This window comes from Eufriesea mexicana, unplaced genomic scaffold (assembly GCF_001483705.2).
Source record: "Eufriesea mexicana isolate 0111107269 unplaced genomic scaffold, ASM148370v2 scaffold549, whole genome shotgun sequence".
Classification (NCBI taxonomy): Eukaryota; Metazoa; Arthropoda; class Insecta; order Hymenoptera; family Apidae; genus Eufriesea; species Eufriesea mexicana.
Window position 1 is genome coordinate 33,123 of NW_016908719.1, and position 22,827 is coordinate 55,949.

General features: G+C 36.8%; 6 protein-coding genes across 8 annotated transcripts; 2 read left to right on the plus strand and 4 right to left on the minus strand.

The window, feature by feature from the left end:
• Window positions 1–1,902: 1,902 nt before the first annotated feature.
• On the minus strand, window positions 1,903–3,837 carry LOC108545784 (maternal B9.10 protein). Of its 3 annotated transcripts, none has more exons than XM_017897567.1 (3): window positions 3,772–3,837; window positions 2,390–3,093; window positions 1,903–2,284 (listed from the first exon to the last, which is right to left on the minus strand). In XM_017897567.1, exons 2-3 carry the CDS (start codon window positions 2,834–2,836, stop codon window positions 1,931–1,933), a joined length of 801 nt encoding a protein of 266 aa, XP_017753056.1. In that variant the 5' UTR covers window positions 2,837–3,093; window positions 3,772–3,837; the 3' UTR covers window positions 1,903–1,930. The 3 variants fall into 3 exon arrangements, with proteins under 3 accessions (XP_017753056.1, XP_017753057.1, XP_017753055.1); XM_017897568.1 differs by having other exon boundaries at window positions 3,777–3,824; XM_017897566.1 differs by lacking the exon at window positions 3,772–3,837 and adding an exon at window positions 3,630–3,681.
• Window positions 3,838–3,843: 6 nt separating this feature from the next.
• Ak6 (adenylate kinase isoenzyme 6) lies at window positions 3,844–5,125 on the plus strand. Its single transcript, XM_017897569.1, has 4 exons — window positions 3,844–3,884; window positions 4,445–4,488; window positions 4,567–4,718; window positions 4,784–5,125. The coding sequence occupies exons 1-4, from the start codon at window positions 3,874–3,876 to the stop codon at window positions 5,123–5,125; spliced, it is 549 nt and encodes a 182-aa protein (XP_017753058.1). The 5' UTR covers window positions 3,844–3,873.
• A 253-nt stretch (window positions 5,126–5,378) lies between these two features.
• Window positions 5,379–6,302, minus strand: Hsc20 (iron-sulfur cluster co-chaperone protein HscB-like protein, mitochondrial). Its single transcript, XM_017897578.1, has 3 exons — window positions 5,916–6,302; window positions 5,592–5,848; window positions 5,379–5,517 (listed from the first exon to the last, which is right to left on the minus strand). Exons 1-3 carry the CDS (start codon window positions 6,300–6,302, stop codon window positions 5,388–5,390), a joined length of 774 nt encoding a protein of 257 aa, XP_017753067.1. The 3' UTR covers window positions 5,379–5,387.
• A 201-nt stretch (window positions 6,303–6,503) lies between these two features.
• On the plus strand, window positions 6,504–7,318 carry mRpS6 (mitochondrial ribosomal protein S6). The gene is made up of 4 exons (XM_017897576.1): window positions 6,504–6,624; window positions 6,745–6,884; window positions 6,971–7,132; window positions 7,216–7,318. The coding sequence occupies exons 1-4, from the start codon at window positions 6,580–6,582 to the stop codon at window positions 7,316–7,318; spliced, it is 450 nt and encodes a 149-aa protein (XP_017753065.1). The 5' UTR covers window positions 6,504–6,579.
• A 206-nt stretch (window positions 7,319–7,524) lies between these two features.
• Window positions 7,525–21,245, minus strand: Chd64 (transgelin calponin-3). Its single transcript, XM_017897563.1, has 4 exons — window positions 21,111–21,245; window positions 8,906–9,042; window positions 8,622–8,826; window positions 7,525–8,349 (listed from the first exon to the last, which is right to left on the minus strand). Exons 1-4 carry the CDS (start codon window positions 21,162–21,164, stop codon window positions 8,179–8,181), a joined length of 567 nt encoding a protein of 188 aa, XP_017753052.1. The 5' UTR covers window positions 21,165–21,245; the 3' UTR covers window positions 7,525–8,178.
• On the minus strand, window positions 21,160–22,704 carry LOC108545779 (uncharacterized; the record flags this gene model as incomplete). The annotated part of the gene is made up of 3 exons (XM_017897560.1): window positions 21,160–21,496; window positions 22,112–22,221; window positions 22,654–22,704. Coding segments are annotated over 3 exons (408 nt in total), but the record flags the coding sequence as incomplete, so codon positions are not given.
• Window positions 22,705–22,827: the final 123 nt, after the last annotated feature.

A 22,827-nucleotide genomic window follows, 5' to 3' on the forward strand; every position in this document is an offset into this window, starting at 1 on the left:
AATATACTGCATATTGCATTTTAATAACCTGTGTAAGGTGTATACGTTATGTGCCAATGAATTAATATTATATTTGCACGAACGTAATTCCTAAAAGTAATTCTCACGTTAAAATTGCATAAATAAAGTGAAAGTTACCTTTATGAATAACTCTATGATACAACATAAATTGAAAAGAATTGCACATTTTAGGCTCTAATTATATTAAAACGTCCGTGCATGTGTGAAAGGTTCAAAAACCAAACAATATAAAGATTGAAGTTTTAAATAAAGATTAAAGAATATATTGTTTTTTAGATCACTACGTATGATATATATATATATATATATTTACACAAAAATAATGTCTGAATAAAACAATTCTAGGTAAATATGTAAAAATACTAAAGAAGTTAATTATTGTAACACTCAGAATACTGCATGAAGTAGCAATTAAATGACTAATTTATTTTACTTGGTTTTTGAGTCCTTCATACATAAGTGATCCCCAAATAAAAATCAGGCATATATTTATGTCGCTAACAAAGCAAGAAAAATAGTTTAAGTAGGCATAAATTACTATGATGTTACAAATTGTCTACAATATACAGGATTGAATGTACACAACATTTGCATTAGTATGATAGAATTAAACTTTCAACTGCAATAGCTATAGATCTACCAACATCAAAGATGTATATTCTTAAGTGCTAAGTTTTAGTAGTTTTATTTAAAAATCATAAGCTCAATTTATTTTCATGTTGAGCATAATTAAAATAAACATTCATTTTTATAACTGTACGTTAATCATGAAATTCATGCAGTTGTTAATATTTTCTAACATAAACAATTATTAATAGAATCTCTACTGGAGGCAGTATGTTTACATAACAGATATTGTGTGCTTTTTAAAGCAAAAAATATTCTAAATTAATTTCTTTGCACCACGAACCTGCGAATTCAAATGACATATCGTTCTTCTATTCATTAACGCAATATAATAATATACATGTACAATAAAAGGTAAAGTTGTTGATTTGAACTTGTCAAACGTCATTCTCAAATCAGTGCTACTAGAATTTCAAAGCTTACACGGTTTGTCAATATTGTCATAGGGCATTACTATCTTAACAAGTTGGTAGATTATATCTCTAAATTCTTTACCTCCTTGCACTATAACAATACTGAAAAATAAAGTGAACTTTGAAGCTCCAGTCATTGTGAATACACTACATATATACATATTAAAGAAAAAGTTCTTTTAAACTCTTTCTTTCTATTACATGACAGAATTTGATATATGATTTTATTTAATGAACCCAGATTGCCTTTATGAGGCATTAAAATTTATTACATACAATTTAAAGAGGATTTGTATTCAATTTTGGAAACCTGGTTAAAATCAATACTGCTTCCTCTTGAAATACCTATAATCTATTTTTTACTACATCCTTCTTTTGAGGATTTATCAGAAAAGGTGTCACAAGTGATATGACATTTATCTTTTTCACGTCTTACACATCAATGACTTAATTCAATCTAATTAAATTCTGTCTAATCTAATATTTTACAAGCAACCTTGCATCCGGAATTAAACATCTATCATCCAATTAATTATTTATATATAACATGTAATAATGCAACATTTCTCGTCATAAAAAATCGTAAGCCTTAGTCGTAATTCGAACAAGGTCATTTGTAATTACAGAATGGATAATTTTCGTCACTGAAGCGTTAATAAATCTGTTCCCAATCTAAAAACATACATGTTCTACTATTTAAGAGTACAATGTAAATAATGGTATTAATAATAATAGCATTTTTTAGTATCATTATAAATGTCATGTATCTTTATATTAAAAAATAAAATTTTTAATTGATAAAAGAATTTTGTAATCTTTTTTATTGAAAGGAACAGATTTCTTAACTACTTTCGTAAGGAGGGATTGTTTTATACTTTAAGAGCAGCTTTGGGAGACCAGTGATGGAAACGGGCAGGTCCTGTAGGGTAGGATGGTGGATGAATCCATTTGTTTCCTCTATGACCCATAAAAGGAGGTGGAGATGGACCACCCAAAAAGTGAGGAGGCATAATGTTATACCATGGTTGGCTTATTGGATGAGGACCATAGCCCATACTGAAGGAGTGACCAAACCAGGAGCGATTTCTATTAAGGTGTAACCTTGGGCTGTTTAAGTTGCGTTTCCTACCTGTACCATTATTGCTATGCTGTTGATTTTGATTAGCAGAGCTTAGTGGTTTTGATTTTTGTTGCTGATCTGTATTAGTAGTCAAAGGGGATTTCTGTAAATTATGAAAGTTCATTATTTTTTACTTAATTTCTCAAATACATTACATTACTTATCTACAGTAAGAAAAAGGATGTTAAATGTAAATGTGCACTTTTACCTGTATCTTAGTCGGCCCCTCAGATGATTTATTTTCTTTTTCTAATCCTTCATTATTTCCTTGAAAAATTGGTACAGTATTTTCTTTGTCATCAAATGATGCCAATGTACAATATGACCCTTTACTCTCTCCAAATCGGCAGCAAACTTCATTTGGATCAACCCAAAGTGTTAGTTCTACTGGTAATGAGAGATCTTCATATTTTACCCCAGCAGCACTGGCAGCACTCTCTAAAGTTGCATCCCTCCGATTATGACCATTTACACGAATACAACGATAACCTTGACCTTTGAATGGCTTGTCAGGAAACCAATGATTTTTAAAACGTTCCGTCAACAATTCCACCAAACGTCGTTTAAAACACTCCAATTGATCAGGACTAAATTTTTCGTTTTTTTCTATCAGCTGCACTAAGAATAGTACTGCTGCAGTAATCTCGTTGCGCATGTTGCCTCTGTCGTATACCAAGTTTATAATTTGCAGAAGAAATCCTCCTTTGATGTTGTGATACAATATTCTTGAAAACTAAAGTACCATTTGCTGAAGCTGATGTGGAGCACATAGAGCCCTTCTGCACCGCAACAACGCTTAAATTTTTTATAATCTATGATGTTTCTCTTCTTTCGTTTTTGTTTGCGAAACAGCTTTTACTGAGCTATTTTGTTCTTTCTTTGGTATGGACAATTTGTTCCAATTATTCTCACCTGAAATTATAAACAACCTTAGTTATTGTTAACAAATTATTTGAAATTTAATATTTTACAGCATTATATTTACTAATATTCTATAAGAAAGAAATAATAATTAAAAAATAAATGATTTTCAAATAAACAATTTTAAATATAAGTTCACACATGTATCTATAAGAACCTTGTTTATTTGTTTTTTTAATGATCAAATTGAAGAAACTTTCTAAATGAGTAAATTTTGATTATAATAAGTTTACATGACTTGTTGCATTACAGTACTGATATATATGTAGGCACGCTAAACAACTGATTTCGTTTCACAGTAAAACTACACAACAATATGTTATGGGTATTAATTAGGTTATAAACCATAATAACTCAGGTTAGGAAAATCATTTAAAGAAGCAAGATTGACCGTTTACACCAGGTTCACGACGATTAGTAATCAGAAACAAGGCAAACGGCACCATTGTAAAGTGTATTAGATTTCAAGAAACGAATACTTCGAAATAATGAGCACAACGAATTATGCCAGCTCATTCTTGTCGTACCAGGTCGTGCCGTGAGCGATTGTTCCTGAAATACCACAACTCACAGTCTTGGTGATTATTTATTTATCATAATATTTCACTGTCGCCGCACCTGTACTTTCGTTCGATATATTTAAAAATTTAATACTAATATTAAATTGACCTTACGAATCAGTGACGAAAATTCCGTGTTTCTGGTGAAACTACTACGTCTTCTCTCTCTTTAAATAAACGTACTCGACCCAACACGTGTTACGTTGCATCAATGTCCATGAAGTATGTAGAAAAATATAGACTTTCGATAGTTAGTTTTATTTGTACTTTTATAAATGTAAGAAAAATCATTTATTTTAATATAAAACTTAAAAGTAACAAAAAATAATTTTGACTTTTAAGATTAAATAACAAAACTTTATATTTTTGAAGTACAAACTTTCTTATACTTATATAAACTCTTGTATATTTATTAAATCGTATACAGATTTGAAATTGCCAATATTAAATTTCTAACATTTTTGTGCAAAAATTTTATAAAAGTTTTAAAAACTTAAAATTTTTTACATTAATAGTGAATATAAGTAACATAATAAACATGTATTAAAAATGTTAATCAAAATTAAAGTAAATTTTAAATATTCTTAAATCTATCAAAATTCAACTCATTTATTTCTCAACCTACTAGCACCATATTGAAAATAATTTATAGCGCCCTCACATACTACTCATATAAACGTGCATAATAAACTACTAAACAGATTTAATACTTTTTAACAATGTTTACCGTACGTAATAGATTTTAATATTGATATAAGTGTATGTAATTGTATTGTTTAAAGGATGATCAACATGAATAGAAATTCTCCAAATATTTTAGTAACAGGTAAGTGTAATACCAGTATTTAAGAAAAATAAAATAATATAACAATAATCATTTCATAACTTGCGCATTTATTTCTAGGCACACCTGGAGTAGGAAAAAGTTTAATGTCTCGTACTTTATCCGAAAAAACCGGATTAACCTGGATTGATGTTAGCAAGTTTGCTATTGAAAAGGAATGTCTAGAAGAGTATGATGAAGTTTATCAGTGTCCTATTTTAGATGAAGACAAGGTAACTTGAAGCAAATTTTTAATTAAATTTGAAATAATGCACAAATAATGTATTTTTCATTGCAGTTATTGGATGAAATGGAAGGACTTATGTGTGAAGGTGGAAAAATTGTTGACTATCATGGAGCTGATTTTTTCCCAGAAAGGTGGTTTGACATTGTTTTTGTATTAAGAACAGATAACACTATTTTATATGATCGTTTGAGAGAAAGAGGCTATACAGGGAAAAAGTTAGAAGATAATATTGATTGTGAAATATTTCAAACTATTCTTGAAGAAGCAAAGTTAGCTTATAAGGAAGAAATAGTTCATGAACTGACAAGCAATAATCCAAATCAAATTACAGAAAATGTAAATAGAATATGTCAATGGATTGAGCAATGGACAATAGATAATCAAAAAAAATAACTTAATTCTATGTGTCTTGTTATTTTATTTTTTATATGGTCATGTCTTTATACATACAGTGTTTTAAAAAGTAATAAGGTATTGTTTAGGGCATAAACAATGAAGAAATGAAAACGAATTAACAAGAATAATCAAATGTTCTAATATTTAAATCTATAAGAAACAAATATATTGCAACATATTTATCACATAAACAGTATAATTTTATACAGGAAAATTAATGTATATATTAAAAGTACTCTACATTGTTGGAAATTATGTTTTACTCTATGATACCTAAATCATATCTCAATTTTTTTAATTTGTTACTTATACTATCATAATACTTCATACGTATAAGAAGGGATTCTGCTTTTTTGATATTTTCTTGCTTAAATGCATCTGTTATTTCCCTATAGAAAAGATATTTTTATTAGTTGGTGGCAAAACATTAAAAGCATTAATTTTTAAATGAAATAAATATTACATTGTCAAACCATTTAAAATACTCTCATTCTCCTGTATTAGTTTTTTTATTTTTTCTTCGTTATTTGCAGCATCTTCCACTTCTTCGTTTTTTTCCATAATTTCAAATAAAAATTCTTTATCCACATTATTTGTTCCTTCTGATATCATTATGTCATTTAACTTTAGCATATATAATCCTCTTTTTAAAGGATGTAATAACGTGCTATAAGCTTCATTCACTAATGTTGATAAGGTTTCAGAAAGTTGCTTTTCTTTCTATAGAAATAAAATGAAATATTTTAATATATATGTCAGTATCTCTATCATAACCAATCTTACTTACCTCAGATTTAGTACTAAATTTATCAGGGTGCAACACTTTTTGAAGCTCTTTGTATTTTTTTTGAATTTCCGATATATTAATATCGTAACTTTTCGCAATGCCTATTATATCAAAATAAGTTAAATTTTCAGGTGGTTCTTGTAGAACTTTGCATTTAGAACAAAACAAATCAGATTTATATACAAAATTACAGTTCCAACATTTTAATGGACTATCGCTTGAACGCTGTGATACGTTTGAATACTGTGATTTGTTTGTTAAAATTAACGAAGGGATATAATTTTTATCTACATAATATGAATGTATATTTTGTTGCTGTTGTATAAAGTTTAAATATAAAACATTATATTTTTTTGTAAAATTAGAAAGTGTTTTTCTCAAATACATATTTTTAACACGAAGTTATCATAACCTTGTTATTTATCAATATTAAGATAAATACTTATAAGCACTTTTAACTAAGAACAAAAGGTGAATAAGTATTAAATGTTTGTTAAGCGTATAAACTGTCAATGATTTGACATTAAAGCCTAATATATTTATTAATAGTAAAGTAGCTCGGTATCAGTTATATAGTTCGTGGTTCTAGTTATTATCAATAGGGAAACATAGTGTTTTAAGTAAAGTTTTATTTATATATTAAAAATAAACGTCTTATACAAACATGCCGACTTATGAAATGCCATTATTATTACGATTGTCAACCAAGGTAATGTAATAATTTACAATATTTAATATGTTTCATGACATTCAATTTGTTTGTTAACCTAGATATATTATGTGTTAATATGTAAAGCTTACATTTATCAGCAACGAATTATAATTACAGGCGGAATATACAACTGCTTTAAAAACTGTGGCAAATTCAATATTTGAAACAGGTGGATTTATTAGAAAAATTGAAAATTGGGGTACTAAAGAACTTCCATGTAAATCAGTTGCCCATGGTAAAACTCATACGCATGCTAAGTACGTATTTGTTTTAGTTTTTTTGGAGAAGTATATAATATGTGTTGATTCATTTATTGTAATTATGCAATGTTTGTGATTTTCAGTCATTTTATGATTTGTTTCGATATATCACCATCTCAAGTTTCCAAGATCGATGATGATTGTAAAAGAAACATAAGTGTCATTAGAGCAAAAATATTTAAACCATCTGAATCAACAAAACAGGAATGTACACTACACGAAGAATTACTACCTCCATCTTATAGGTAAATACTCTTTAATTTTAAGCAACATATTTAATAAATCTTTATTTTTGATAGATATTTTATATATATTTCTTATTTTACAGACCTAAGCTTCAGAAGCTTTTGGAAGAAGCTAGAAAACGTAAAGGTGCTGAAAATAAATTTAAGTATAATTCTAGTCTTGATTATTATCCTTTTATGAGATGAATGAATTATTTGTTTATTATATAATGTAGCTTGTACGGTGTAAGAATAAAATGCATAAAAGTTACCAATTTGTTTAAATGTATAAATATAGGTATAAGTAAAATGAAACAAGTTAAATGAAAATAATTTGTTTGAAGGAAGGATCACTTTGTTAAGTATTTTTAGATCGTTTATTAACTCATATTATCAATACATTATGAAAAATTATTTTTATAATCATCAAAAAATATTTGTACAAAATACTTAATATAATTATATATCATTTATCATTATACAATAACTATAATAGTTATCGTCTTACGCGCAACATGAATTTTTTAAAGTATAATTTGGTTACACTGTAACTCGTAAGGGATTTCACAATAACAGTCACAGAGCAACTAGTTGTATATACCAGCAACACTGTTTTATAATCTATCTGTAATATTTAACAAATACATAGCCACGTTACCCAATTGTATTTAGTGGCGTAATATACTTTCCTTGTTTATATTTGCAAATAAATCGTTTTCTTGTTAAAGAATTAATTTTTTAACAGCTTGTAATACATTAATAATGTATATATATTATAATTCAAAGTATACTTCTTAATTTTCATAGATCGAGCATACACATACATGTACCTCGTTTCCTCGGACAAATTTCATATTGTACTTCACTATCTCCTAGTTTAAATGCATAAAAAGTCGTCTAGCATGCGCGAAGATGCGTTTTGTGCACCATTTAGAATTAACTTGGACCACGACAAGAAATATTGTTGTACAATGAAATTTTCTCCATAAGTCTAGTGTATCGTAAAGATAAAATAAGAAACGCGAGTGAAAATGGAATTTCTTCGAACGATATTTAGACGAACAGGTTTACATATGTCTGGTATTCCCGAAATTAATGCCACTCTGATTAGCACCCTTATTGCTGCCGTATTGCAGACTAATCACACCCTGTCCAGCCCTTAATTGTTCTTCGGTAAAGTTACGTATATTTTTGTCCGCTTCTTTTGGTCCGATACTTGGTTTACCATAGTTGCCCGCCTAAACATGAAAAGTCCCAAATTAGAACAACAACGCCAAGTTTGTTATCAATAAACGAAGGTTCATCCTTTTCACAAGCAACAACTAAACTTCTGTAACTTTTTCCTGTCTAATGCTTCAAATAAACATAGAATAGCTTCGTCGATAGTGCCAACATGGACGAAACATTGAAGATCCTTCGAAAGATCGTGACTAACATTCGAAAGCCTCGAACCATTCTAGTCAAGGTAAGCTGAACATTTTGAAAAGAGGAAAAGATATTACAGGTGTACCTTTCTACCGAGGGATTGCAAACAGATTACGACTGAATTGAGATTTTGTCTCTCCCAGAGATCAACAGTCTGGAAGGTCTCTTGGGCTGGGACACCTAGCATTCTTGCGGCCTCGAGGAACGCGTTGATGTTCTCCATACACTTGAAGGCTAAGTTGGTCTTGTTAATCTTTTTCACCGAACCTTCCTTAATATCGTTTACCAGCCTGGAAAGGAAGGAACCATAATTAATACAGAGAAAATGGAAGAAAAATTAGTAGATATCGTTTCACAAAGCGTAAGTACTTGCAAAGAAGGACTCCGTCTCTCAGAGTTTCAAAGAAATTATCCATGTCTCCATTGGTGTTTATATTCTCACCAGTAATCGTCTTGATCCATTCCAAACATTCCTGCGCCAGCTCCTCGCTGTATTTGCTATTGATCTGTAACAGAAACGTATTTACGATCACCGGCTGAGTTTTCCACGAAAGCTCTGGAGGATTACGACGTAGCACGAAGTATCAGGAAAGTAAAACGAAGGACAGATTAAAATTTTCGTCGACGAGTCGTGGTGTTTGGAAATTTGAAATTACAAGGGAAACCGAGATTTCTGTGTGGTTTTAATTCGAGTTTTATCGTGTCGCAGATTCATCTTCCGAGCTCGAGGGGCACGGACCACTAGCGACTGCTTGTTATTAATTATGCGATGTGCCAGTGATCCAAGTAACACATCCTGTAGGTCTGCGACACGAGCGTGGTCGGAGTCACTGACCCAACTTGTTTAAACACTTCGCTCGTTGTTTCTTCGAGGTGCCTCGCAAATCTTCTCGGTGAACGCAAGCATCGATTCGGAGAAAGTTTCTGCGTTGCTTAAGAAGATAGGAAACGTATTCCCGCTTGCTCATTGCCAAGAAGGTTCTCTCAGAGGTGGGCCTTTCTTTTGCCCCTGTTACGAGATACTTATTACCAAATATTTATCGATTCGCGAAGAAAGCCTATTTTTACCAGTCGATAAAACCTAATCAGCCAAGGCTCATCGGTGGATAGAGATGATAACCTCGGAAGGAGTCCCGCGAAGGATCAACTTTCTACTTTAACTGCGAAGTAAAAGATCGGCAATTCCTTCGATCACTTTCGAGTATCAAACTCGTTTCTGAATCCAGGATCTTACAAAAGATGTTATGAAAGAGCATGGCAACAGCACAACGAAGTTCGTGTATCCCCAAGTCCGTGGAGAACGCGTAATGGGCGCACAGTTATTCACGTAAAGGCTACCTAAAAAGGAGAGGTTCGTAAGCATGGACCGTCGCATTCATCCCGGTGCAGTATGCATATGCCGTTAGGCATACGGTGTCTTGATCGTGATGTATTTCACGTGCCTTCGTCGTAAAACCACCAGTCTCGCGATGGTGTGCATGCAATTAGAATAACATACGAGCGAGTCTGCGTCTGGCAACCTCGACCAAAGCGTGTTCCTAATCGGAAATGGCCAATTTTTGGAGCATCTTACCCAAGTATCCTAGCAGACAGGTTTCTCTTAACGATTCTAATTTCTCCTCTTCATTTTCTCTCTTATCCTTCCGTATTGGATAAATCGAACGATTTGAACTGTGAGATGAACCGTGAATGGGTAATTTAATCGAGGAAACCGCTATTAAACGAGGATCGCATCGCGTCGATGGCGAATTACAAAGCAAATCGTGAACTTTTTTCCTCTATACTAATCAGGAAGTGTAGAAACAATGGGCAGCCTCGTGCGAAGAAGTTTCACGCTAGAAGTATTCACTTTCACCCGTTGAAATTGCACCTCCTTCGCGAAGTAAGAACACGCGTGTGCAATTACGATGAACCATTAACGGAATAATGGCGATTGTTAAATTCGAAGCGTTCGAGGTTTCACGGAAGGGAGTCCTGCTTCCCCGAGCAGCCTTATTACCCGGCTATTTCATGGGACATTTTGTTGTTAAGGCTCACCTCTGTCTACGAGACGCCGACCATAATGCCTTTGTATACAAGCAAACCTTTTTCTCCGTTTAAACCTATCTCGCTCCGGCTCGAACGCGTCGTTTGCTATCATGTTGCTCTAGTATTTCCCTATCTTCTCGTATCTTAGTTTTGTTATAAATGTTTTCAAGTATGTTACGTTGTTATCGCAAGACCACACAGGATTATCGCTATCATTCGATCACGGAATCTTAGACTCCCTAGGTGTTTGGAAAACAAGAGCAAATAAATGTTACATTAACGACGCAGAAGATTACGCGCTATTCGTAATATCGTGCACCATTCCTCTGGAAACGTCTTTCACGAAATAGCACGAACCTTCCTCAACGTTCTCGAGCGTTTAGGCCACGTCGAAGGAGCTATAACAGGTAAACCGACGTTGCAAATGTTCTCTTCTGCCTGTTTCCTCGTAGCCAACGATAACGCTCGAATGTTCCAACGCTGTCCACTATCTTGCCGATATACACCCACGATGTGGAACGCAGGCCATGTAGATGCGAATTCTATATTTAGGTATTAAGTAAGCGCACGATAACTTCATTAACGAGAGAAGAATGACGCGCGGGAAGCGTCAAAAAATACTCGCCGTTTAGGGCAACCGGGAGGAACGAGGCAGACATTGCCTCCAGGAAAAGAAACGCCGTGCGATTATGAAAGCACCTTTCCGATTACTTAACACGCGATTACAATATCAGCGATTCTTTCGAGTTCGTAGCTATCCGGGGTGATTTGCATACACTGCGTCGTTACTTGCTCCGTAATTTCCCTTGTGCAATTATTTGCGTGCGTCCTAATTGCGCGTTTCGCTTTCGGTAACGTTTGCTGTATTCGTTGCAAATTTTTATACGGGGAATTTTAATTATCTTGTCCATTATTGCTGCCTCGCAGTGCAGAGTCACGGTTGATGGTAAAGGAAGATCGATGGACGCGACTACACCTGAGCGAGGAGTGCTCTAGACGAAGTTTAGGGTGGTATCGAGATAACAAGGTGTATAAAGCATACGAAACAACGATATTATTGGAGAAATATAAATATTGGTATCGTCGGTGTTTTTTTTTTTCGCGAGATAAAGCGACGAATTTAAAAATAGTCCTCGCACGATAGACCTGCGTTAATCTATTTAACCTTACATAAAACGTGTACATATATTGCTTATCGTTACGCCAGTCTTCACGAAGGCCGTGTTTAGGCCTCACGAGAGTCTCCGAGGTAAAGCGAGGAGTTTAGGGACAGGGTGTGACGTCTACCTATATAGATTCCGTTGCATACCAGACGATCTTGAGGCCTGGTTCTTCTCGAGCAGGCTGCCGAAGTTCGAAGGGTGTGGTGGAGTCTATTGTGTTGAAAATTATGCGGGGTTACAGTCGAACCCTCGTCTGTATCATTTTTCTTGCTCCTCTCGAAGACGGGTGATGCTCAGAAAAAGTACGCTCGTGTCCCTGCTTCGTACGCCATTTTCTCTGCCATCGGGAAGAATGGAGGACGCTCTGTTCCCCAATCTCGATTCTCCAAAGAATTTCTCCCATTTCGATGGAAACGGCATATTTATCGTTCTCTCACAGCGTATCGCGGTTAAATAACCTAACTTTTTAAGCGACATAGTAGCGACGTGTTGACCGGTACGTTAGATAATTCTGTTACTTGATCATTGCACTTGGCGCGATTAGATATGGCATATTTGGGGAGCTTCGAAACGTCGTTCAGCTTTTGTTTATCTTTATGTTAGCTTCCTGTTATTCTTAGACGTCGAGAATATTTCAGCTTCGTTATTATCTTTTATTACGTGCATCTGGATTCAACGTTCAATAACAATGCGGACTTTGAATATTCCGTTTCGATTCGTCGATCATACTTGTCGAACGGTTGTCTCGAGTATTTTCATTCGATTAAATCGGTGCGAATTTTCCGTGGAAGGAAATTTTTTAACTCGATTAAACCGATCTGAACGTTGCTCATGATGATTGGCCGACTGGAAGAGAGAAGCAGTGGATCGCGATAACGCGAATCGTGCCCGCAAAAGTCGCTCGTAGAGCAGATTGTTGCGAGTCTAAGAGTGCGTCAGTCGTCGGGGCAAGTGTTTGCAATTAAAGGATAGCCTCGTGTCTTCGTGGCACTTGCGACAACGACGCTTTTAATGGCGTTCCAGCTCGTTCACGGTCATGAAAATTGGGTCAGAGGGCTGGCCATCAATGAACCGGCAGACAAATTGAAGGAATTGCTCTTCTCCGAGAGCCTGCCACCAGCGAAATCGTTTTCCTCGTTACACTGACTGCGCTTAGATTAATTTATTGGCCGTAGAATTAACGCTGTTAACCAACTTACGATTGCTGAGATGAAACGGTTGCTCTTCGCCTGATTGATGAAGCATAAATCAAGGTATCTCTCTTGAGACTGTCAGTGATCTTATGGCAAATAATACGGAAGCCTCGCGAATAACGAGACTAGATGTGTTTACGTAAATTCATATTTCCATGAAAGCGAGAAAATGTTTGAATTATTTCGCGAACCGAAGGGAAATAATTGCCAGTTGTACTTTTCTCATCCGAGATAATCTTTCCTGATTACAAATAAGACAATTGTGACACTATTAGCAAAAATGAAGATTAGATAGAACTATTTTACAGCCAGCACGGATTTAGTTATCGATCGAGGCGATAAGAAATTGAAGGATTCAATTGCACAGCGATTTTTCCAAAACTATATCTCTAGTATTGAATAAATATTGAGACGATATCGAGGCGATATTGACGCACAAATCGTATGAATCTCGTACTTGTTGGAATTTTCGCGATTCGTTGTATCACGATAAAGATTGATATCGCAACGTTGCGTGGAATTTTCTCAAATAAAATTCATCTCTTCGTTCGAACCCAATGTGCTTGCTCCCACGGCGATCGCAATGAGCGTGGTCCAGGATTCTATTTGGCGAATCGAAGGAAAAAAGATCGAATCGCATCGATTACATCGATTCACCTTGATCGCAAGCGCAAGGAGAACCGCATTTATAGAGCGTCCCTCGTTCGACCAGTTTCCATATCGGTGTAAAAATTCGCATCGATGACAAAAGGTTTGCTCCTGCAACGATCCAGTCGTTTAACGATCTCTCGAAAGAGAGATCACCTTTAAGGAAGATCGGATTTATCATAAATCTAGTATATACAAACGGCCCACTTTCTAACATTTTAAAAACTCACTCGAATCCAATCGTAATCCTTTTTCCACGTTGCTTCATCCAATTATGAACCAGTAATTTATTACTATATATTATTATAGTATTAATTTGGTATTAATAATATATATTCTTCTATATTCGTATTTTCGTCAATTCCATTTCTCTATGTATATTCTTCAAATAAATCTCAAATTTTTCATTCCTTTAAAATTGTTTAAATTCTTCGTTACATCTTGCTCGTACGGAAGAGCCGTCAGCTACAGGAATTTTCAAATTGCCTGCACGGCCGCCATGTTTGGCTCATCTTCGCGCCTCGAGGGGTAGCCCTTAGATGCTGGATTCAGCGCAACGAAAAAAGGGCAGTTCGGATTCAGAAAAATCGTTGACCCACTTTAAGGAGACTTTACTGATTGCGTAATTCCATAAGATACGTAAGTATCGGCGCGTTTTCAAACGCGAGCCTCCTCGAAGGTTGCCAGCTCGTCGTCGGCCATATAAGGACCTCTAAACGAGATGAAGCCCGAACAGGTAAGGCATCGTCCATCGTGTGCTCGCACGTGAAACTTTGCAAGCTGAGCCAAGTCCCTCGCAGATACGTCACACGGTTATACAATCGTCACGAAACATTTGCTTTAATCCATTTCGCCACTTTGTACTCCATTTGAACCGAGAGCCTGTTAGAAGGGTCAGTGAGTGCTCGATTAATTCGCGTTACCTCTGTTTTATTGCACGTTTTGTCGTCTTTGTCGTGTTTATCGCTGCTGTCAAAGTGTCGAGATTGTAATCTACCATCTTTCCACTAATTTCTTCCTTTCATACGAGACGAGAAATTACAGCGAATGTTTTCCCAGAATATCCAAATGATTTTCTGTATCATGCTCCGTTGCTTCTTTTAATCGCGTATTCTTTGCGTTTCACCTTTCCCTCAGTTTGCTCCGCGAGTTCATGAAATGGCAGAGGAAGTCGTGGCAGCCTGTCATTCGTTAATATTCATGCGGCCCCTGCTAACGAGCACACGAGATTTCGTACGATGGAAATTGATCGCATCCAGAAGTTCACGGTTGTTTCTCGACCGTGAAATTCCCTGTGGTACTCGTGGGAATTCGAGACTGTTAATTTCAAAGAACGCAAGGCCACGAGGGTAGACCGTGTCGAGGTTGCTGCTGAGGCCTTTGCAACTCGGTCATTTTTCGCGGATCGTGGTCTCTTAATTAATTCCTCGGCAACTTCCAGTCGCCTCGATTAATCGCTCGCTCGCACGCGAGATTGAAAAAGGAACGTGATTTCGCGAGTGGCGAAGAAAGTCGAAAGGATCAACGGAGCGATGCAAAATAGGAATTTCTTCGTTCAGGTGCCGCGGGTCTAAGAATTATATTCGTACGATTCGAAAGGATTTCGTAACGCGTCGTAGCGTTCGATTAAGTAATAAATCATCATCGCGGCTAGCAGTGATTAACGTATACTCAAGCTGATAGCTGACAAAGATATGACATAAGGACGGAGTTATGTTCGAGTGACTCACGAGCAAGAGAAAGTTCACTGGAACTCATGCGCTTAACTTTATCACGACACTTTGCTCTCAAGAATCTCCAACTTCGGATTACGGTTCTTCGTGCAATTTCTTTTAAATACCATCACTTTGCACGAGCCATTACCAGATGGTGACCAAATTTTAAACAGAGTACTTCGAGTACCCTGCTGGAAATAATCGGATTATCGATAGATAATTCTCTGCTCGTCGAGTTTGAAATATTTTTATTTAAAACGAGATATCACCACTGGACCTTCTAGTCTACGAATATAATATAACAAGTTAGAGGTATTGATATATATAAATTATGATTTCTGATAGAGTCTGGTACGTCAGGGATTTAGAAAATCCTGGAGATAAGATAACTTCGTTATTCGCGATTCGTCACGTATGGATGACCGCTTTGGTCGATGACACGTCGAATTGACAGGCCGGCTGTCTATAAGTTTCGCCGAGATTTCCACATCAGCCCACTTTCAAGGTGTCTCGATGAATCAGAGTCGTGCCTGCGAGCGTGTTTTCGCAAAAAGAACTGGCCCCGGAGTACACAGGCATAGGATATTTCACGGACTCGTATCTCGGACTCGTTGAACAGAATTCGTATTGCACTGCTCGGTGTCCTTCGCCTCTATTGCCATGCTCGGCCTCGCGCGTCAGCTAATGATTTGTGTACAAATTTACGTTGCTAACGCGTTCTCGGTATATCGCGATTTCAGATTGCAACAGCGTCGAGTTAACCGTAGGAATCTCTAGACGAACCTGACTTTCGTGGAGGAAACCTTGAAAATTTCGATTGTAGACCAGTCCAATCTAATTAACAAACGTCAAAATGTAATTAATTCTATTTAACACAAATTTCTACTCCTAACAAACACCTACGTTTTATTATTTTTGCGAATTTTCTTCTTCAATTTCTCTGTGTCCAAATTTACGTTACTAACGCGTTCTCAGTTTATCCAGATTTCAGATTTCAGAGTTCAGATGAACCTAACTTTCGTGGAAAAGTTTGCTTGTAGACTAGTCCGATCTAACTAACAAACGTCAAAATCTAATTAATCCTATTTACCACAAATTTCCACTCTGTACACCTACGTTTTATTATTTTTGTGAATTTTCTTTCTAAATTTCTCTGTGTCCAAATTTACGTTACTAACGTGTTCTCAGTTTATCCAGATTTCAGATGAACCTGACTTTCGTGGAGGATACCATGAAAAATTCGATTGAAGACCAGTCCAATCTAATTAACAAACGTCAAAATGTAATTAATCCTATTTACCACAAATTTCCACTCCTAACATCTACTTCTTATTATTTTTGTGAATTTTCTTTCTAAATTTCTCTGTGTCCAAATTTACGTTACTAACGTATTCTCAGTTTATCCAGATTTCAGATGAACCTGACTTTCGTGGAGGATACCTTGAAAAATTGTATCGAATTTTAGCCCAATCTAATTAACAAACGTCAAAATCTAATTAATCCTACTTATCACAAATTTCCATTCCAGCACCCACGTTTTATTATTTTTGCGAATTTTCTTCTTCAATTTCTCGCCGATATTTAATCACTCTTGAATTTCCTTCGAGGAAATATTTAGAGGAAATTCTCTATTCTAAAATACGATAAAAAATACCCAGATGGTCGTGATCCGCGAACTTATCTGCAACATTCTACCGCGTGGAGAACGCTCGCGCTCGGAGATTCGAACGACGGAAGAGGAAAGGTCAGCGGACGTGGGAATTCCTCGAAGGAGCCTGAAGGAATATGAACGATCGTTAATCCGGCATGAGCGATTACGCGCGCCATCGAAAATAGTAAGGAGCGAGTGTTTCTCGAGTCTTGAGGCATTCGTTCCTAAAACGGAAACTACTTTATAGTGTTTCCGGTGGCTAATACAGATATCCTCCGCGCGGGGATGAAGCACGCCTATTTTTAGAGCCCGAGTATAATGCCGTACATTCATCGTGCGACGCTCACGGAAACACGTGGCTACAATTGTTATCTCCATTTTGTAACGAAGTATCGTTTGCATATGCGCCATGTTCAGCCAGTTGTAATTGTGTAACAATTGTAATAGAAGTTCTCCAAAATATACCACGCCATAAACCACCAAGAGGAAGTTTGTTTTCACTGGGACCCGCGTTACTGCCTGTTAGACTTAAAAGCAATCGTGGTTTCGTGAGCTTTACCGTCGATGAAGAGGAACGTTCGAGGAAAGACGCGTAATCTTTCAAACCTAGTTGCATTCCCATGGAATTGTTTAAATTGTTCTTTTTTCACCGTGAAAATTACGAAATTAACATTTCTGATACGTATAAAGAATCGTAGATAAACCTGATACACGGATTTCGATGATTTTTTGAAGATTTGGAACAATTCTTTCCTCTGTGCATAAGGAGTGGTTTATTTTGATCTTTCAGATATTTGCAGAAAATTTTCGACACTATGAAATAATACTCTGGGCTATAAGCACAAGCTTGTGATATTGTGTCGTTGTATTATTCAAACGAACGATTATAATTATTTAAAGAAAAATGCAGTAGTATCGTGACATGTATGGTACAACAAGGCCAGGATGACTCGACTAGTTTTTAGCATATAATCTGTTCTCGATTATACGTACATATTAGAATTTTTAACGAGTTACCACGTGGAAATAAATGTAAGAGTTAAAAATGGAGTATGAATAATAAGCCTACCGATGAATAATATCATTGAGAAATAATTGCTAGAACCAGCTTATCAGAAGCTTAGCTATCGAATAACGATATGCTCCGAAATTTTACATTGTTCTCCGATATTTGCATTATTCATTCTTAAAAATCGTTGTTTTCTATAAATAAACACGAGAAGAAATTTCTTCTCGAAGACGATCTGACCCACTAATCGTGAAAAATGATAGTTCGAGGGGTGAGTCCCAAGATAACGATTACAATACTATCACTGACCTCTCGTTTCCGCGGAATTATCGTCTCGTATATACTCCTGTTAATTCCTCGCGGTGTCTCTAATTAATTACACCCTTATAATTATCGTAAAAATCCGTGGATACGTATCTCGAGGAGTTTTTCGTTCGCGGAACGTGACGAATCTCGATATCTATTTCTGTTGCTTGGATAAATGGCACTGTATCAGCAAAAAAGGGAACCAGTGAACGAACCGATGCATTTCAATAGCGATAAGCGTATCATCGTAATGAACATACGTTTCTCCACGAGTGCCATAATGAGCGTCCTTCGGAGTAGTTACTCGCCGATTGTTTCACGAGAGAAAGAAAAAGAAGGAATTCGAAGCCGGTGCACAACGAGCCCTTTGTATCTCGCCCCATTTTTTCCCCCAGATCCAGGCGATGAATATAGCGTTTCTTTTCTCGCATTTACTTCCCCTTTGATTCGGTACCGAGTTATTTTCCGTCGTGTAAGTACAACTCGAGGATGACACAGTTGTGACCCACTTTTTCCATGTCAATTAATTAGGGAACCGAGATTGCTTCTCCTTTATCGCTCGAACGCGAGTGTTTTCTGCTGCAACATCTTCTTAACGTGATTATACCTATTACGTACTTGCGATAGTTCCATAATAAAATTATTTATCTCATACTAGCCACATTTTCTGCAACACTTTGGTTACTTGGAAGAATCTAGCCAACCGTCTTCTTATTTTAAAACAACTTGATAATTTTTCGAGATATTAAGTAACGATATATTTTAACCCTTTGTACTCGAGAGGCGCCTCTCAGTCGCCATTTAATCAGATTCTAAAGTTGGATGTTAATTAATATATCAAATTTACAATTATCCAACAATGCGTGAAATATCGAAGTAAAATAATTCCACGTCTTAATTTCTATACGATTTCTTATTTACCGTTTTAAAATTATCATCGACTTTATGGCAGAAAGTGTTCGAATTACTATTTTCTTGTAACGAAAAAATCCTCGAATGCAAAGGGTTAATAATTAGAAATAAAACTCGCGTCATTGGGGAATTCTTGGATTATAAAACGAGAAAAATTTACCGATTTTATAACAAATAACAAATTGAAGACGAAGACGATTTCCGTTTCTAGAAAAATTGATAAAATGGATAAGGATTACCATCGAATAACGCATAACGTTAAAATTTCAATATTGAATTTACGAAAAGAATGCATATTGGAATCCTAAGTTTCATAAAACATCAACACCCCCCACCATCCTTACCCCTTCGCCGCATAAGAAGGCGTCCTTTTCTTGAAATAAAATACGCGAGTACGTGCTCGAAAACTATGACAATATTTTCTATACGCTACGTAGTGTCCTCTATGCAAAATATTTGTGCTGGAAGCAGCTTCTAGGAAAAGCTCTCCAAACATCATGAATGAAACCATGTAAACTACTACGCGAACTACTGCTCAATCAGTACTACTGTTCAATGTTATGAAAGAGTAACGTAGAAATGAATCGAAGAATAAACGAACGATCGACGATTGTATCACGTGGCAACGTGGAAATATTAGGGAGACAAGAGGTGAGCCGAGGCGAAAGAAGAAGTGTACCATGGCCGGCGAGTTTGGTCGAGGGACGCTCCCTTCTTTGGCAACTGGGTCTCATTTTAATTCCCCGGCCGAAAGAAAGGATCGGTCGGCAGCTGTCGCTCGACCACGGTTCCCTTCCAGCGAACCTGGAACAGACGCGCCACTATCTCAGGTGTAACGAAGGGAACAACCTTCGACCGTGTCCAAACCGCGATAATCTGCCCGTAAATCTCTTCCTTGCACTTGACTTATCCGCGTTCACGAAACGGCTTGTCATTTCCGTCCGGATGAAATTGCCGTCGAATGTTTCCTTGAAACCGTTATGAATTCGTTCCCCTCTTTTTCCTGCGGCCATTACGATTTCGCGGATTTTTTACCGCCGGTGAAATTGTTTCGTGACTGTCCATAACGTTGGAAAAATTTCGTATTTCGAAAGCCGCGTCGTGAAATTTCACGTTTCGTGGAAAATTTAATCTCGTTGATACTTGGGTACCGATGGAGTTTCGAATGGAGGTTCAAATGGAGGTTAGGTACGGTTGGTTACCGTGGAAGTCGTTTTCATGAAAAATTCCGCGGGAGCGTTGATCCCTAGGAAGACGAGGCGAGGTTCGATTCGAGAGTTTGAAAATGCAATTTTCAATCGGTAAAATCACGTCACGATTCTTCTAGCCGCGTTCTTTCACGCCGTGCATTCTAATTACTTATAGGATTACTCTCCGATAAGCGTCATGGAATATCTCTGACGCGAGCGTCGTAATCTGCAGACATGACTAACCGACACGTACGGACAGATTCGAGATAAACGTGTGAATTATTCCAACGCTCCTCGACTCCTAATAAACCGTCATAACATTTACCAACTATAAATTCCTTGCTTAATGCTTCGAATAAACAGCGAAGGTCGGTAAATAACAAAAAGCACGATCACCATTTCTTAATACTCCGATACTCGTTAGAAGATAATTATCTCTATAACACCATACGAAACAGAAAAGGCTCGCTTTTAAATCTAAATCTGCGAAAAGCTGTATCAAAAAGGAATATCTAACAGAAAAACTAGGCAAATTCGAGCGATCGATATCGAGAAAGATCGTGCTTCTTTTTTCATAACCTGCAAATTCATGTATCGCTCCGAATACAGGTGCAATGAACCTCGGCGTAGTGCGCATGCGCGACCACCCTCAGTAGGTCGAATTCCTGGAGGGATGGTCTCGCAGTAGGTCACGAACGACCGGATGAAAAGAAAATACAAATTGGAAAAGAAGAGGAAAGAAAGAATTTCGTTCCTTACCTTCCTCTGCGCTTCCGCCGCGAATCCAGACTTGGTAGCCCTGTTGTTGGCCATTTTGTTTACCCTCGAGTCGTTCCACCAAAAGGAAACTCACAAACAGAACGACAATCGTGATCTATTATCGACCGTGTCACGATGTTCACCGTTCGACGGTTGCGGCTCGACTGACGCGCCTCGGGACCGTGTGCCGATCGCAGAGAGTCCTTTCGACGCTTATTGGCCGTCGCGGGACTGGTCGAGTATTGAGTTTTCGTCTGACGCCGCGACACGTGACCTCCGTTCTCCAGTCTGGCACGAAGATGACGTCAGGCGCCGTCTCTGACGAATTCCTGGAGCCGCTTTCGCGTTGAAAAATTTCTCTGCCAGAGTACCCAAGAGGTGTGTAGCTATGGTGTAATAATGGTACCGATTATGCTTTAATCGCGTTCGCGTTCCACATCGGTATTTTCTCTCGCTTCCAACGAGTTCACCGGCTAAGGTACAAACGAAAATTTCGAAGAGAAACGATATGAAATGAAATTGATAATTTTATTTTTATTATTTCCACGAGTTTATTACTTTGTTTATCGTATTACTGCATGAACGGTATAAATGGTAACGACGTAGAACTAGATGAGAAAAACCTACGCATGAGTAAGCACGTTCTTTTTACGTACTTCGTTAATTTTGTGATTAGCGTTTGGCTGATTTCGGTGTAACGATGATGTCAGCTTCGGATATAGATCGACAAGTTCTTTGAATGGCACTTGGTCCGTTTTGGAGGTATTAAAAATCTTCGAAATGTAGTCTTATCGCACCGTCATAGTCACCGAGGAACTTGTTACCGTTGCGATATTTTGTTAATTTTCGGAAAGGTATAAACACTCGTTATCGAACGCGTTTATTTCGGAGTTGGTAATATCTCTTCTCGTATTATAATCCAGCAGAGCTTCTAACTTTACGATACGGGGTTTACAAATTTTTACGAGGTGAAAGAATGCCGGTTAGGTCGTAGAACCTACGATGAATGTAGACTGTAGAATCCTTCGACCACCTTTATCCTGACCACTTTCTCGAGCCCCTCTGTTGCTTTAGGACGCTGCTGCGACGAGAACTCGTTCTGGAAACGGAACTGGCAATAGAACGACAAAGAATTTTTCACGCGTGCATTTCAATTCTGTTCCATCTTCTCGCGCAAATCGAAATTTTCCACCCGCCGAATCTGCTATCCTTTCTATTTACCCTCGATATAAATTCCTCTTTGAATCGAGGAATTTCGCAAGAAATGTCTCTCGAAAAATACAAGCACACCGTGTACATCGAGGCAGAGACGCATAAATCTTTCCCCACGCTTATTAATACGGCAAACAACGCCGAGCAACGATTAAGACTCCGAGTTATTTCGTCGTTTCGTAATATTTACATAATTTTGCATTTCTAATTTCTCTTCCTCGAAAGTCCGAGTTATCCTCCACGTCGTAGTGAAACTTTTCAACCGAATATTTAACACGGGTTTCGGTTATTACGAATCTCCTGTCCTATATATTCCCTGGGCAAACTGCACGCCGTGATCGTACATCGGTTTACCCGCGTCTCCACTGTATTCTAAGGACGTTCAGTGCCCCGTGAGAAAAGCATTGCCGTAACAGAAGGAATGCATGGAATTTACTTAATAACGAGTTCTCGTCCGTGCAACGCGCAGCTTCGGAAGAGTCTATGTAAAGCTCAGTCCTGCTGA

Coding starts and splice junctions, on each gene's coding strand:
- Hsc20 (XM_017897578.1), bottom strand. CDS start 6,302: ATGTATTTGAGAAAAACACTTTCTAATTTTACAAAAAAATATAATGTT. Junction 5,849..5,915: donor AATTTAGTACTAAATCTGAG/GTAAGTAAGATT, acceptor TTATTTCTATAG/AAAGAAAAGCAACTTTCTGA. Junction 5,518..5,591: donor ATTTTAAATGGTTTGACAAT/GTAATATTTATT, acceptor TCTTTTCTATAG/GGAAATAACAGATGCATTTA.
- Ak6 (XM_017897569.1), top strand. Junction 4,489..4,566: donor TCCAAATATTTTAGTAACAG/GTAAGTGTAATA, acceptor ATTTATTTCTAG/GCACACCTGGAGTAGGAAAA. Junction 4,719..4,783: donor CTATTTTAGATGAAGACAAG/GTAACTTGAAGC, acceptor TTTTCATTGCAG/TTATTGGATGAAATGGAAGG.
- mRpS6 (XM_017897576.1), top strand. CDS start 6,580: ATGCCGACTTATGAAATGCCATTATTATTACGATTGTCAACCAAG. Junction 6,625..6,744: donor TATTACGATTGTCAACCAAG/GTAATGTAATAA, acceptor TTATAATTACAG/GCGGAATATACAACTGCTTT. Junction 7,133..7,215: donor TTACTACCTCCATCTTATAG/GTAAATACTCTT, acceptor CTTATTTTACAG/ACCTAAGCTTCAGAAGCTTT.
- LOC108545784 (XM_017897567.1), bottom strand. CDS start 2,836: ATGCGCAACGAGATTACTGCAGCAGTACTATTCTTAGTGCAGCTGATA. Junction 2,285..2,389: donor AGGGGCCGACTAAGATACAG/GTAAAAGTGCAC, acceptor CATAATTTACAG/AAATCCCCTTTGACTACTAA.
- Chd64 (XM_017897563.1), bottom strand. CDS start 21,164: ATGGCCAACAACAGGGCTACCAAGTCTGGATTCGCGGCGGAAGCGCAG. Junction 8,827..8,905: donor GACGGAGTCCTTCTTTGCAA/GTACTTACGCTT, acceptor CTTCCTTTCCAG/GCTGGTAAACGATATTAAGG. Junction 8,350..8,621: donor TGCAATCCCTCGGTAGAAAG/GTACACCTGTAA, acceptor TTTCATGTTTAG/GCGGGCAACTATGGTAAACC.